A 14,231-nucleotide genomic window follows, 5' to 3' on the forward strand; every position below is an offset into this window, starting at 1 on the left:
CCCCCCCCCCCTTCCGTTTCCCGCGGAAGCCCCTCCCTGTTAGCCGTTAGCCGCTTAGCTCTGTGGCCGGACAACAGGAGGGGAAGCCGGGGGAACGGAGCAGAAAAACACGGACAACAGTAGGAGATGTTCCCGGCGGAGGACGGCAGAGGAGCGCGGTGACCGGACAGCGAGTCTGCCGTTGGAAAAAGCCGCTTCCTGGTGCGTTATTGCGGCTGAAAACGGCCTAGGAATAGTGGAAAAACAGCGAGCCCCCTCCCGACTCTCCCTCTCCTCCTCCTCCTCCTCCTCCTTATCCTTCTTCTCCTTCTTCATCCTTTCTTTATTCACCGGGAGAAACGAACAGAAACACGGGGAGAGGAGAGCGGGAGTTCTTATTGCTGTGGTCATTTGTTCGTTTGTGTTAAAGCTGTTGTTAATAAAGTTTAACTGACCGTTAGCCCGTTAGCTTCAGTTTCCCATTGGTGTCAATGAGGTGGAGCGGTTAGCGTTAGCCTAGCTTCAGTTGTAGGAATGTGAAATTTCTCAGTTTAAAAATAGATTAAAATCAAGTGAAACTGTTTGATGCGATTAAACTGAGAAAAAACTCGGATTTATTCCTGTTATTTTATTGTGATTGAAGTGGTTTGAGTGAAAGTTCAGTTTTTATTATTATTATTATTATTATTATTATGTGCAGTGTCAGTCAACATGCTAACTGTTTTCACCCGCTGAGGTCAGGCTGTGACGTGCTTACACAGTCATTTAAAGTTATCAATGAAACATGGAGGTCTTTAATAATGACTGAAACTAATGACCATTGTCATGATTAATGAATCAACTTCCTCTTTTTATTTACCTACTGCCGATTATAGATTATTCACACGCGTTTTATTTCTAACAGTTTGGTCCAGAGACCTTGAATTTTTGCTAGTGGATGTTGTGACAGTTTGAAGGTGTGATGCTGCAGGTAGATGAGCTGTTTTAACCGTACACAAGTTTACTAGCTGCAACAACATGGCTGCTGCTGTTTTGTGTGTGTTTGTCTTCGTGGAGACTCCACCTGAGGCATACACTCAACAATCTTTTATTATTATTATTCTCTCTCTCCACAGACAACCATGCACTCATTACCTGCTCGCCCTCGCCGTTAGTGTGTGTGTGTGTGTGTGTGTGTGTGTGTGTGTGTGTGTGTGTGTGTGTGTGTGTGTGTGTGTCTAGCTGCTGGAGACAGTGAAGCGGTTCATGACGCTACGGGTGAAGAGTGATAAGGAGTACTCTGCTCTGCTGCTCAGCATGACTCAGCAAACTGAGAAACAGGAAGCTGCTGATTACATCAGCACCGTCAGCAAGGTGAGACTCACCTGTCCATCCAGACCTGGTGTCAGTACCTGTCTCTGTGTCAGTCCTGGTGTCAGACCCTGTCTCTGTGTCAGTCCTGGTCTCAGGTGATCCGTCAGACAGAGGCATTGGGTCGAGTGATGAGGAGTCACGCTGACGACTTGAACTCTGGTCCTCTTCACCGCCTTGCCACGTTGATTCGAGACAAGCAGCAGGTGAAGAAGAGCTACCAGAGTCTTCATCAGCAGCTGGAGAGCCACAACCACAAGGTCTGCTGGGGTTGGGGTGGGGTGGGGGGCCAGCCATTAAGATGTGTGACTAGTTCACCTGCTGAAAATAAAAATCAGTTTGTGTCACTTTGACAGGTAACAGGTGTGATGATGTCATCCACTCTGAGAAGAGCATAAATCAGACTAAAGTTTCGTCATCCTGTTGCTGTGTGTTGTTGCTAGGTAACCAGGAGTGACCTGGAGAAGCTGAAGGCGACGTATCGTCAGTTGAGCCGTGACGCAAACAACGCCAAAGAGAAATACAGAGAGGCGCTGGCCAAAGGTTCCTCCCACCCCAACACTCTAAATACTGTCATGTTACTGAGAGGAAGAACCTCTGACTCCTCCCCCTCCATGTCTCTGGTTCAATTGCAGGTCGGGAGGCAGAGCGTGCCCGTGAGCGTTACGACAAAGCGACAGCGAAGCTCCACAACCTTCACAACCAGTACGTGTTGGCGGTGTGCGGCGCTCAAACGCAGCAGGACGAACACAGACGCCGTGCCGCGCCCGCTCTGCTCGACGCCCTGCAGAGGATGCAAGAGGACATGACACTTGCACTGTGAGTCACATGATAACTGACATGCTAACTGACACGCCCACTGAGACATATATGGACACACTGATCATCAGTGTGTCTTTGCAGTAGGAGTATTCTGGAGGAGTACTGTGACATCATCAGTGTGTGTCTGACATCATCAGTGTGTGTCTTTGCAGTAGGAGTATTCTGGAGGAGTACTGTGACATCAGCAGTGTGTGTCTGTGACATCATCAGTATGTGTCTTTGAAGTAGGAGTATTCTGGAGGAGTACTGTGACATCAGCAGTGTGTGTCTGTGACATCATCAGTCTGCGTCTCTGCAGAGGAGTATTCTGGAGGAGTACTGTGACATCAGCAGTGTGTGTCTGTGACATCATCAGTCTGCGTCTCTGCAGTAGGAGTATTCTGGAGGAGTACTGTGACATCATCAGTGTGTGTCTCTGCAGTAGGAGTATGCTGGAGGAGTACTGTGACATCATCAGTGTGTGTCTCTGCAGTAGGAGTATTCTGGAGGAGTACTGTGACATCAGCAGTCTGCTGACGGAGGAGATCGTGAAGGTTCATCAGGAAATTTCAGCAGCTGTTCAGCAGATCGATCCTCTGGCCGAGTACCAACACTTCATCGACGCCTACAGGTCAGAGGCTCGCTTCCTGTGTGGTTACCATGGTAACGGTCTCTCTGTCACATGCTCCTGGTTACCATGGTGTCTCTCTCTCTCAGGTCTCCGGAGACCCCAGAGCCAAGCGTGGAGTTCGACACATCTCTATTGGAGGAGACGGACAACCTGCCGGCCAATGAGATCCTCTGGAACACGCTGACGGCTGACAGCCTGCAGGCCATGTGAGCTACTACAAAATTAAACTGTTTCCTGTAGCCTGCCAAAGTAAAAGTCTCTGTCCTATCAAATATAAGCAAACAGATGCTGGAAAGATAAAAAAAGGAAAACTGTCCAGATGTTTCAGAAATGTTTTCCAGATTCACAGGCAAACAGAAAGTCTCACTGTGCTTGTCTTCCAGGTTGTCATCGGCAACAGAAGAGCTGACGCTGACTCAGCAGAATCTGAGGACGAAGGAGGCGCTGGCCGATGACCTGGACACCAAGATCCAAACGAGTCAGCAGAGCGCTGAGAGGAGGAGCGAGTGAGTCTGAGGCCCACTTCTGTCCACGTCTTCTCTCTCTCTCTGTGTTGTGACTGTCTGTTAATGTCTCTCGCCCTCAGCTGCGTCCTGCTGCTTAGTCAGAAACTCTCTCTGCTCGAGCTTCGTCACGCTGTCCAATCACTGCGTGGCTCTGAGGCCCGTCTCGCCTCCCAGAAGGCCCTGCTGGATGCCAAGATGGCTGCCGCCACCACCTCCCCTCCCCCACCGCCGCCTCCCCCAGCGCTGCCTTACGAGGACGATGCCCGCTCCGTCGGCTCCACGGTAAATATTCAATTATTGATCAAATCAGTGATCTGATCTGAGATCTGAGATCAAAATAGAAGCGCCTCTTTCTTATAACATTACAACAGCTGGATTGTGTGTGTGTGTGTGTGTGTGTGTGTGTGTGTGTGTGTGTGTAGGATAAGACGAAGGAGAAGAGCTCTCGCTTCGACACGCTGCGACATTCTCTGGCTGGGATGATCCGTTCTCCTAAAGCCATGCTGGGCTCCTCCACCTCGGTGAGACTTCCAGGTGTTTCCAGATGTTAGTGACATGTCAGCAGCTCAGGTCCAGTCAAACATCACCCCCCCTTATAAGCAGATCAAAGATACAGAATAAATAAACCAGTTTTTACTGATTATAGATGATCAGAGTTATATAATATTTCCACCAATAGAAACTGAGATCATCGATGATGTCATCACCACCTGGATTTACTGTTGTCCTGCTGTTTGTCTCTTGTCAATAAATTTTCTTGAATTCTTTGTGTCTTTGCCCCCGGCAGCAGTTCTTCGATGTGATCCCGACATCAGAGCGCCCCCTGGCGGAGCAGGAGTGGTATCATGGCGCCATCCCCCGCACCGAGGCTCAGGAGTTACTACGGCAACAGGGAGACTTTCTGGTGAGGGAGAGTCATGGTAAACCGGGCGAGTACGTCCTGTCTGTGTTTTCTGATGAACAGAGACGACACTTCATCATCCAGTTCGCCGACGTACGTATCACTGCCTCGTTAACGTCATGTGACCAACAAGGTTCTGAACAGAGACCCCGTTCAGGACTGTGGTCCCAGTGTCCCCCCACCCACCTCTCTCTCTGTGTGTCCCACCCCTCTGGTAGAGTCAGTACCGTTTTGAAGGGACCGGCTTCTCGACCATCCCTCAGCTCATCGAGCATCATTTCTCCACCAAACAAGTCATCACCAAGAAGTCTGGAGTCGTTCTGCTCAACCCCGTTGTCAAGGCAACCACTCATAAATACACCTCCACACATGAACATGTTACAGCGAGTTAGTGTGTGTGAGATTAGTGATGATGATGATGAATGTGATGTCATTTCCTGTTTCCAGGACAAGAAGTGGATCCTGAACCATGAGGACGTGGTCCTGGGAGACCTGCTGGGAAAGGTGACTTACAACACACACACACACACACACACAATTAACATCTCTCAACTTTCTCTGCCTCCATGTCCCATCATGCCCATGCTGTGTGCTCGTTGCCAGGGTAACTTTGGTGAGGTGTTTAAAGGAACACTGCAGCGCGACAAAACGCCGGTCGCCGTCAAAACGTGTAAAGAAGATTTACCTCCAGAGTTGAAGATCCGCTTCCTGTCTGAGGCCAGGTCTGCATGTCGTCAACAACAACAACAACAACAACAACAACAACAACAACAACACAAGCAACAACAACAACAAACAACACCAACAACACCACCAAGCAACAACAACAGCAACGCCAAACAACAACACAAGCAACAACAACAGAGAACAACAACAACAAACAACACCAAACAACAACAACACCAACAACAACAAACACCAAGCAACAACACCAACAGCAACACCAAGCAACAACAGCAACAACAACAAACAACAACACCAAACACCAACACCAAACAATAATAGCAACACCAAACAACAACACTAACAACAACAAACAACAACAAAACCAAACAACAAAAATAACAACAACACCAAACAACAAGACCAAGCAACAACAGCAACAACAACAAACACCAAGCAACAGCAACACCAAACAACAAAAACAACAAAACCAAACAATAACAACAGCAACAACAACAAACAACAACAACAACACCAAACAATAACAAGAATTAAAGACCAAAAATGTTTTTAGTAGAAAATGAAATGAATCAGCAGCAGAAAGACCTGGTTCCTGTCAGACCAAGTTAATATTAATATCAATATTAATATATCAACATATTATTAATAAATAACTAATAAATATAAAGAATATGAAGTTTGTGAAGCACAAAATATAAACAAACATAAAAAATGGAAAGCATAATATTTAAACTGTAACATCCAGGTTTGTTTATATAATTGAAATTTCATCATCATGACAACACAGACTGTACGATCTTTCTGATTGGCTGCCTGGAAATGTGTAGCAGCTCTGTGATTGGCTGGTGTCTCATGTTGCCTGTCTGTGATTGGCTGCAGGATCCTGAAACAGTACGACCACCCAAACATCGTGAAGCTGATTGGCGTTTGTACGCAGAGACAGCCGATCTACATCGTCATGGAGCTTGTTCCTGGTGGGTGGAGCTTCACTTACCTTCTGTTGTTGGTTGCTCTTGAACAGGTGTGTGTGTGTGTGACCCCTCGCTGTGTCTTCAGGTGGAGACTTCCTGTCCTTTCTGAGGAAGAAGAAGGATGAGCTGAAGACAAAGCAGCTGGTTCGCTTCGCCGTCGATGCTGCTGCTGGGATGGCGTACCTGGAAAGCAAGAACTGCATCCACAGGTATCTCACCTCACACCTGTTCACCTGTGTCAGTATAGACTGTCCAGCAGAGTCAACTCGTTATAGAAGATTCTTTATATGATGTTACACATGTGGTTTATTATACTTCCTATTGTCACTTCACAATTAACGCTCTCCATTAGCTTCCCTCTATTAGGCTTTAAATGTGAAGGAGCTGCAGCTTCCTGAAATCAGTTTAACATTCAGAGCTGGTTCAACTGGTGGAGGCCAGTGGTTCAGAATTAACCTGTCTCCACCTGTCCCCATCTCTGTCCACCTGTCTCCTACTATCTCCACCTCTGCCTACCTGTCCCTGTTCTCTCCCCACCTGTCTCCACCTGTTCCCATCTCTCCCCACCTGTCCCGATCTGTCTCCACCTGTCCCCATCTGTCTCCATCTCTCTCTACCTGTCTCCATCTGTCTCTACCTGTCCCCACCTGTCTCCACCTGTCTGTCTCAGGGACCTGGCAGCGAGGAACTGTCTGGTGGGGGAAGGCAGTGTGTTGAAGATCAGTGACTTTGGGATGAGTCGTCAGGAGGATGATGGAGTTTACTCTTCATCTGGACTCAAACAGATTCCCATCAAATGGACCGCACCTGAGGCCCTCAACTATGGTAACACCTGACACACCTGTACCCCACCTGACACACCTGTACTCCATCTCTAACACACCTGTAACACCTGGTTATAAACAATATAAGCCAGTTTACTCACTGTTACTCTCCTGCACTGTGATTGGTTGCTGCAGGTCGTTACAGTTCAGAGAGTGACGTGTGGAGTTATGGGATCCTGCTTTGGGAAACCTTCAGTCTGGGGGTGTGTCCTTACCCTGGGATGACCAATCAGCAGGCCCGAGAGCAGGTGGAGAAAGGTAACCACACGGATAGAATCAGCTGTTCTGTCCAGATTAATGAGGTTTAACAGGTGAACTGTGTTTGTTGTTTGTTTTGTCAGCCGTTTTTGCCTTCACCACGTGAATGTCAGTGAATCAAATTTCATCAAAAAAACGTTTCACCTGGTTTTAAGGGTTAAAGTTTGAACGCCCAGATAGCAGGGGGCGCTATAGAGAGACGTGATGTCATCACACTGTTATGTAGTATCATTACACTGGGTGGTGTCATTCTGAACCTACCTGAGCAAACCTGAACCACACTGGGACCTTTGAAGTAATCCGGCATCAAACTGGACTCAGGTCCAGAGTCCCTGATGAGACCTCCACTCCACTTATAAAATGTTATTTCCTCTTTCATTTTCAGAATAAGGGTTTTATGTGACAACATCGTTGTTTTACTTTATAAATAGAAACTGCCCCCATTCCTCTCTTGGTTGCTAGGTTACAGAATGGCGTGCCCACAGCGTTGCCCTGATGACGTGTACAAAGTGATGCAGCGCTGCTGGCAGTACAACCCAGAGGACCGACCCAAGTTCTTTGAGCTGCAGCGAGACCTCGCAGCCATCAAAAAGAAGTGATGACATCATCATGTACTCAGCAGCAGAGCGTCATCAGCGAAGACAAGTCACTTTTTTTTTCAACAAGTAGGCTTGGCCGGTGGGTGGGCGTGGTCAGCAGGCAGAAGTGGTTCAGAAACACATTGTCTTTTCAGACAAAAAAAAAAAAAAAAAGTTTATTGGAAACACTAAGACAAACACAACAGCGTGATGAACCTGTTAGCATGTACAATCTGAAGCATGACATCACAATTCAGCCATTATCGATTTTACGATCAAGGTAGAAACATCTTTACGTTGCGTCTGAAAAAATGGAGCAAATGGACCTATTAGCTTAGCATCAGATATTGTGTGATCACATGAATTCTGTTTGAATCTACGTTATTCCTGATCAATGTTAATTGTTACATATCGATTAACAGACAAAGAAGGAACTGACGACAAGTCGTTAGCATGAGATAAACTCCAGACACTAATCTCTGACTAAAACACTCACACACTCACACCTGACAGGTGTTTCAACGTTTACGTTAAAAACTTTGAGACAAACATCTGAAAAAAAAACAAAAAATTCATTTTTCATGTCTCCAACATGTAACATGAAACACTAAATAAGCTCAAAATGTCAAGAGACTAAAACAGGTGACAGTCAGACGTTAAGCCACACCCCCATCACTACAGTTACCAGGGCAACAGATTGAACACTAAACATTATTCCACTGCTGAGGACCAATAAGCTGTCAGCACAAACATAAACTGTTAATTTGTTTCTGTTTTTATTTATTATGTTTTTACTCATTTTATTTCTTTTTGTGTTTGTTTGAAAAAGTTAATTTACAAACTGTTTTGGAAGGAAAGTGGACCTTTATTCTGAAAAACGAGCTGTCAGTCATCACACAGACCACGCCCGCCCAACTCTTTTTTTTTTCTCTGTTTTTTAAAGTGTGATTCCAGGAAATGTTTCTGACTTATCAGTGGTCTGGTTGTTGTCACGTAAAAAAAAAGTCAACAGTATTAAAAAAAAAAAAAAAAGTCTTATTTTGAAAATTGAAAAGCAGGAAGAGAATAAATGTAGCTTTTAATTCGTCAAAATTTAAAAATGTTATATTTATTTTAATTAACTACAAATAAGAAACAGTTCTTATTGTAAATCAATCGAGAGTACTGATTGGTCAACATCACTTCCTGGAATGAGTCTAAATGATAATGATGTCAGAGCTACTTACTGTTACTGTAAATAAAGATGTTTTTACAGTTTTTTTTTTTGTTAAATCATCTTTGAGTTTTTCATTTTTTCTTTTCACTAATTGCGTTTGTCTTTTTTATTTGTTTAAGCTCTTTATAAAAATATTATCGTAGCATTTATTATGAAAATAAAACAACTATGAACACACATGGTGACAGTTTCTAACATTTTTATCTTTGGTTTAAAATAAAAACGTTGAACATTATACGAGGGTTATAACATGTTTATTTTTTAACTTTTGTAAAAACTTTGTTAAATGTTTGTTTACCAAATAAAACATCATTTTACCAAATTAAAAAAAATGAATTCATCACAACAAACTGAGTATTTCAGAGTGAAATAATTGAAATCTGATAAATTCACTGTCAGTCACTGTGGTGTTTTCACTTTTTCTAATTAAAACTTTTTTTTTACGAATTTGGGAGATAAAATGTAAAAATGAATAAATTAAAAAAAAAAATGTAATATCTTGGAATGAAAATCTTCTGTGTGTCTCCAGCTGGTTTTATTATAAAAGAATATTTATACAAAAATTTTGAGGAAAGGGACGTGACATTGATTAATTTTCCGGCTTTTATTCTGAAATTTTTTTTCTATATGTTGTAAACGTCCCATAACAACAGAAACTAAATAAACAAACCACCTTTTCTCTTTAAACATTATTTTTATTTTATTAAAACTGTAGACTTCCAAATAAGGTCGGCAGCGTTGCTGGTTTGGGGTGGGGCTTGTAGCCGATTCGTTCATTGATGAGCTCCGCCCTCGTCACTGCTGTGGAGGATGATGCTGAGGCTGACGCTCCACCCCCGATGATGTCAACACTGATGACAGATGCCCCGCCCACTCCGCCACCTGACTCCGCCTCCTCTCGCTGACGCTTCCTGGCCTAAAAAAACAGAAAAAAAGTAAGACTTAGCTGACCAGACCAGAAGCTGGTCTCTGATCCTCAGGTGGAGCAGTGGCTCTGGCCGTCACAGGTAAGAATACACCTGAGCTGTTGTTTCACGTGAAGACAGACAGTTATTAATTAGTATGTTCATAATATGTTAATTAGCGAGTTAATGGTCAGAAAAACTCTGTCACTAACAGGATGATGAGTTTGGTGTTCACAGAATTGATTAATGATGACAGTAATGACTCGTATTGACAGTATTGATCGTGTTAGTGATTTTGACCTCGAGCTCCTTCTTGACACTCTCGAACTCCTCGGTGTCGTCAATCTTCAGCTCCAGACGAGTCGGTTTCCTCCTCAACATCTTCTGTTTTCTTCTGTTGACGTAGAAACACAAACATCACATCAGAGACAATGACATCATCTGTTCCATTGGCCTTAGAGGACCTGGTTTTACCAAAACCAAAGGATCTGGATCGAAAGGCTCAACCCTCCGGCAGTGCTGTAGTACCAGTACTACTAGAATGTAGTTCTACTAACATTTATGGATTCTTTCTTTTATGGAAAGTACTGAATCCAGTCTGCATCCAGGACCGAATGTGTTTATTTCATCTTAGTTTCTCAGTCAAACTCTTTATTTCTGTTTATATTTGGTGTTGAGTTTTAGAAAGCAATAAACCTGCATTCAAGCACAAACAGACATTTCATTTAGTTCTCATTTAATATTAATCATCTGATTGAGTCCTACTCAGGATAGATTGATAGACAGATACTTTACTTTAATTATCCCCTAGGGGAAATTCATGTAATTATTACGCAGAATCAGCTTAAATATTAATTCCAATTAATCGGCAGTCAATTTATAAAATCTGTCAGATAAACCCAGACCTTCTGATTTCTTTTGATTGACTCACTGATTACTGAATCATAAAATACTGAAGTACACTATACACCATTGTACATGTTTACTTCAGTATACAACAGTACATAGCTGTTTACTCCTGTTTACTCCAGTACACACCACTACATACCTGTTTAATCCAGTACACTCCAGTACACACCACTACATACCTGTTTACTACAGTATACACCAGTGAATCTCGGTGTTTCTTCCTGTTTCAGTCTAACAGTAAACGGAAGCTAAGCTAAGCGGCTAACGTCTGTTTAAATCTCTAAACCCGGTAAATTAAACTGGAACTGACGAACTTTATAACACGGGCCCCGTAGTTGTGATAAAGGTGTGTAACGTTACCTGACAGCTGTGATGTTGTTTTCCCGGGTTTTTTTCTTTTTCTGTTTGTGTGCTACCGTTGTATCGACCGGAAAACAACCTTTGACCCGGAAGCAGATGACGTGTTTACATCCGGGTCACGGAATTGAGAGACTCCGACGCTTCGTTTGTCTTCGGCTGTAAGTTTGTAAATTCAAAATATTTCAGCATAAAGTTTATTAACGGACCGTTTCACACCTGCCGTGTGTCTGCTCAGGTGTGTGTGACGCTGGATAAGTAGCCGTTTGAATGCTAATATTAATGCTAACATAGTGTGTGTCACGTTTTCTCGTGTTCTTCCTTTCATCTCCTTTTCTCCGCAACACCGAACTAAACCTTTTTATTCGCGCCAAACTCCGGTAAAGAATCGTATGATTTTAGTCTGTTAGAACCAAATCCCTTAAAATATTTCAAAATGAAACAGTTTCTGTGTAAATGATTGACATGTGATCATAGAGTCTGGAGGAAACAGTCTTTGAAATGTTTCCTCCACCGACTGTCTGCACTTACACCTTACTTAGAAAATATTCTTGCCTTTGTTATTTTATCAAAAATTGTTCCAGACCTCTGATGTTATGTAAAATTCATACATGATCATACAAGATATTTGCTATGTTATTATGCCATAATCAAAATCATTTTATTTTTAAACCCTGTTGCTATATTGGTAAAAAAAACAGATTTAATTTTAAGTTTTTTCTTATTATTTTTTATACAGAAATGAGCTTGTTTTTTGTTTTCTCTTTTATTAGTATTTTTAACCCGTGAAAAGTAAAAACTACATTTATTTTGTATTTACTATCAGATCATTTTCTGCTGTGACCTTTTTCCCGGCAGCCTCTGGGCGCCACAGCAGCAGCAGTACAAGAAGAAGAAGAGGGAGTGTGTGAAAATGTCCGACGAAGAGGACGCGGCTCCAGCCGTGAAGAAGAGTCGTGTGTTCTATGGAAGCCTCGAGGAGAAAGAGAGGGAACGTCTGAGCTCAGAGATGGCAAGCAGCGCAATGTCAGGAAGTGATGCGGTGAAGGCGGGGATAGAGGCTGGTAACATCAACATCTCCTCAGGTGGGTCACCTGTTATAAACTGTGTTATAAACTACAGGTGTTTCTTTTTTACTTGTGTGGTGAAAATGAGACTATTTCCCATGATGCCATGCAGGAGAGACTCTGGAGATGGAGGAGCGGGTCAGCGAGCGGCAGCAGGAAGCGCTCGCTGAGTTCGAGCGGCGGCGGCGAGCACGACAGATCACCGTCTCCACCGATGACGCAGAGGTGAAGGCCGGTCTCCGGGCACTTGGAGAGCCAATCACGTTGTTCGGAGAGGGACCAGCTGACCGCCGGGAGAGGTGGGAAAATAAGACTTTTTTAGTTTAAACTTGATTTACATGTTTCACTGAATTAGTTTTAAATAAAACATAGTTTCGGTTTATTTGAAGAGTAACAGGAAGAAACAGGATCTTTGGTCTTAATCAGATTTCACTGAAGATTCAGACGTTGGAAGAAAACTAAATGACAATGAATCTACATCAGTTCAGTCCAAAACAAACATCACAAAATCAGTCTGTGGTTCAGAGGGGACACGGTTTTAAAGTCAGGTACATTCACAGTTTTAATGTGTTGGTATCAGGAAATAATCTATATAATTGCCTATGTCATTAAATTAAAAAAAATGCAGATATCACAGGTAATTTTCCTAAAATTAAACTAATTAATTTTGAAATAAAGTTTTTCCGATGTTTGTGTTCAGGCTGCGAAGTGTCTTGTCTGTGGTCGGTCCAGACGCTCTGAAGAAGTCCAGGAAAGATGAAGAGAGAGCTAAGAGATCACAGGATGAGGTAAGTACACAGAAATACACTGAAATACACTGAAATACACTGAAGTACACACTCAAATACACTGAAGTACACACTCAAATACACTGAAATACACTGAAACTCAAATACACTGAAATACACTGAATTACACACCCAAATACACTGAAGTACACACTCAAATACACTGAAGTACACACTCAAATACACTCAAATACACTGAATTACACACTCAAATACACTGAAGTACACACTCAAATACACTGAAGTACACACTCAAATACACTGAAGAACACAGGAATGAAATAAAGAAAAAGATCACTGGATTGAACAAAACTGTAAAAATGTAACCTTTTCTTTCTGACCAATCACAGTGCCAGCAGACGTGGTACCACGAGGGCTCCGTTTTCCTGCGGGACGCCCGGCTCTGGTTGGCCAAATACTCTCTGCCACGGTGAGTCAGCAACAAACTGACTGATCAGAGACAGAGGAGGACCAGAAGCATTTCTCAGTCGTGTTGATATAATCATTTCCACATTAAACACCATCAGTTAGAAGTCCACACACCTCACTACCTGTTTACCTATCCATCAGCTCACCTGATGATCAGTTTACCTGCCTATCAACTTACCTGATGTTCAGTTCCTCTGATTTCCTCTCTGATCTCTGAGTATTTTGCTGTTCTGAGACTCTGCTGTCCGCTAACAATCCCACAATGCAACACTCTACAGTTGACACTAAATGATGATGACCAGTAACTGTGTGTGAAATTGAATTGACTGCTGACCATTGAGTGATAAACACATGTAGCGAGAGAAGATTGTAACAAACTGAACAAGAGTCCTAAATACCGGAGGGATCTGATTGGCTGTGACTTAAAAGCTCCTGCTGTGATTGGTCTGTCAGGGCGATGAAGCGTCTGGAGGCTGCACGTGCTCAGAGGGATGTTGCCGAGGCAACCAGGACGATCCGGCAACAGGAGCTGCACAAGAGCCTGAGGGTGAGACGGATTTAATTTCATTAAAGCACAAATCAATAAATAAGAAGAATTCATCAAAGGGTATTATTTCGTATTAATGAGTTTCTATTATTAATAATATTAATTATATTGATTAAGGATTTAAAAGAGATGGTTTTAATCAACATTTCGATTGGCTCTTCAGAATCTGAACAACTTCTGCAGTCAGATCGGTGATGATCGACCAATCAGTTTCTGCCACTTCAGCCCCGACTCCAAGATGCTGGCCACCGCCTCCTGGTAACAAGCCACACCCACTGTTAGCATTAGCAGTAGCACACAAAGAGTTAGCATAAACACACACAGGGACAGCATTTGTTTTTACTACATGTTTACATCATGATGAAGCTAATGCTAACATGCTAACCCCTCCCCCCGACAGGAGTGGTCTGTGTAAGCTGTGGTCTGTCCCTGACTGTAACCTGATCCGAACACTCAGAGGTGGGCTGAGCCTCTCATTTTCTCATTTCTGAATTCACTGTCAAGATAACTTTATAGATGTATATGGGGGG

At 43.2% G+C, this 14,231-nt stretch overlaps 3 protein-coding genes across 7 annotated transcripts in view; 2 read left to right on the forward strand and 1 right to left on the reverse strand.

The window, feature by feature from the left end:
* The window catches only part of fer (fer (fps/fes related) tyrosine kinase), a 25,238-nt gene extending 16,362 nt beyond the window's left edge, over positions 1–8,876 (forward strand). Inside the window, exons 3-20 of one of the 2 annotated variants that reach the window (XM_023426873.2) lie at positions 1,201–1,332; positions 1,416–1,589; positions 1,773–1,872; positions 1,965–2,148; positions 2,624–2,761; positions 2,848–2,967; positions 3,145–3,267; positions 3,348–3,549; positions 3,690–3,788; positions 4,055–4,261; positions 4,387–4,509; positions 4,616–4,672; positions 4,772–4,890; positions 5,732–5,826; positions 5,909–6,032; positions 6,494–6,648; positions 6,783–6,905; positions 7,368–8,876. In XM_023426873.2, the coding sequence (XP_023282641.1) occupies positions 1,201–1,332; positions 1,416–1,589; positions 1,773–1,872; positions 1,965–2,148; positions 2,624–2,761; positions 2,848–2,967; positions 3,145–3,267; positions 3,348–3,549; positions 3,690–3,788; positions 4,055–4,261; positions 4,387–4,509; positions 4,616–4,672; positions 4,772–4,890; positions 5,732–5,826; positions 5,909–6,032; positions 6,494–6,648; positions 6,783–6,905; positions 7,368–7,504 (2,412 nt within the window). In that variant the 3' untranslated portion in view covers positions 7,505–8,876. The remainder of the gene's footprint in view (positions 1–1,200; positions 1,333–1,415; positions 1,590–1,772; positions 1,873–1,964; positions 2,149–2,623; positions 2,762–2,847; positions 2,968–3,144; positions 3,268–3,347; positions 3,550–3,689; positions 3,789–4,054; positions 4,262–4,386; positions 4,510–4,615; positions 4,673–4,771; positions 4,891–5,731; positions 5,827–5,908; positions 6,033–6,493; positions 6,649–6,782; positions 6,906–7,367) is intronic. The other variant, XM_023426875.2, reaches the window with a different exon arrangement.
* A 306-nt stretch (positions 8,877–9,182) lies between these two features.
* On the reverse strand, positions 9,183–10,966 carry cdc26 (cell division cycle 26 homolog). Of its 2 annotated transcripts, none has more exons than XM_023426896.2 (3): positions 10,874–10,966; positions 9,905–9,998; positions 9,183–9,615 (listed from the first exon to the last, which is right to left on the reverse strand). In XM_023426896.2, exons 2-3 carry the CDS (start codon positions 9,983–9,985, stop codon positions 9,403–9,405), a joined length of 294 nt encoding a protein of 97 aa, XP_023282664.1. In that variant the 5' UTR covers positions 9,986–9,998; positions 10,874–10,966; the 3' UTR covers positions 9,183–9,402. The 2 variants fall into 2 exon arrangements, with proteins under 2 accessions (XP_023282664.1, XP_023282665.1); XM_023426897.2 differs by lacking the exon at positions 10,874–10,966 and adding an exon at positions 10,693–10,824.
* prpf4 (pre-mRNA splicing tri-snRNP complex factor PRPF4) overlaps positions 10,886–14,231 on the forward strand; it is an 8,761-nt gene continuing 5,415 nt past the window's right edge. Inside the window, exons 1-8 of one of the 3 annotated variants that reach the window (XM_023426894.2) lie at positions 10,886–11,031; positions 11,729–11,955; positions 12,050–12,236; positions 12,638–12,725; positions 13,076–13,155; positions 13,608–13,701; positions 13,865–13,959; positions 14,102–14,160. In XM_023426894.2, coding sequence (XP_023282662.1) covers positions 10,886–11,031; positions 11,729–11,955; positions 12,050–12,236; positions 12,638–12,725; positions 13,076–13,155; positions 13,608–13,701; positions 13,865–13,959; positions 14,102–14,160 — 976 coding nt within the window. Of the gene's footprint in view, positions 11,109–11,696; positions 11,956–12,049; positions 12,237–12,637; positions 12,726–13,075; positions 13,156–13,607; positions 13,702–13,864; positions 13,960–14,101; positions 14,161–14,231 lie in introns of all 3 variants that reach the window. The other 2 variants (XM_023426895.2, XM_087179468.1) reach the window with 2 other exon arrangements.

Source organism: Seriola lalandi, unplaced genomic scaffold (assembly GCF_002814215.2).
Source record: "Seriola lalandi dorsalis isolate HSWRI2012SDOR001 ecotype SW California unplaced genomic scaffold, Sedor1 jcf7180002054845, whole genome shotgun sequence".
NCBI classification, from domain to species: Eukaryota; Metazoa; Chordata; class Actinopteri; order Carangiformes; family Carangidae; genus Seriola; species Seriola lalandi.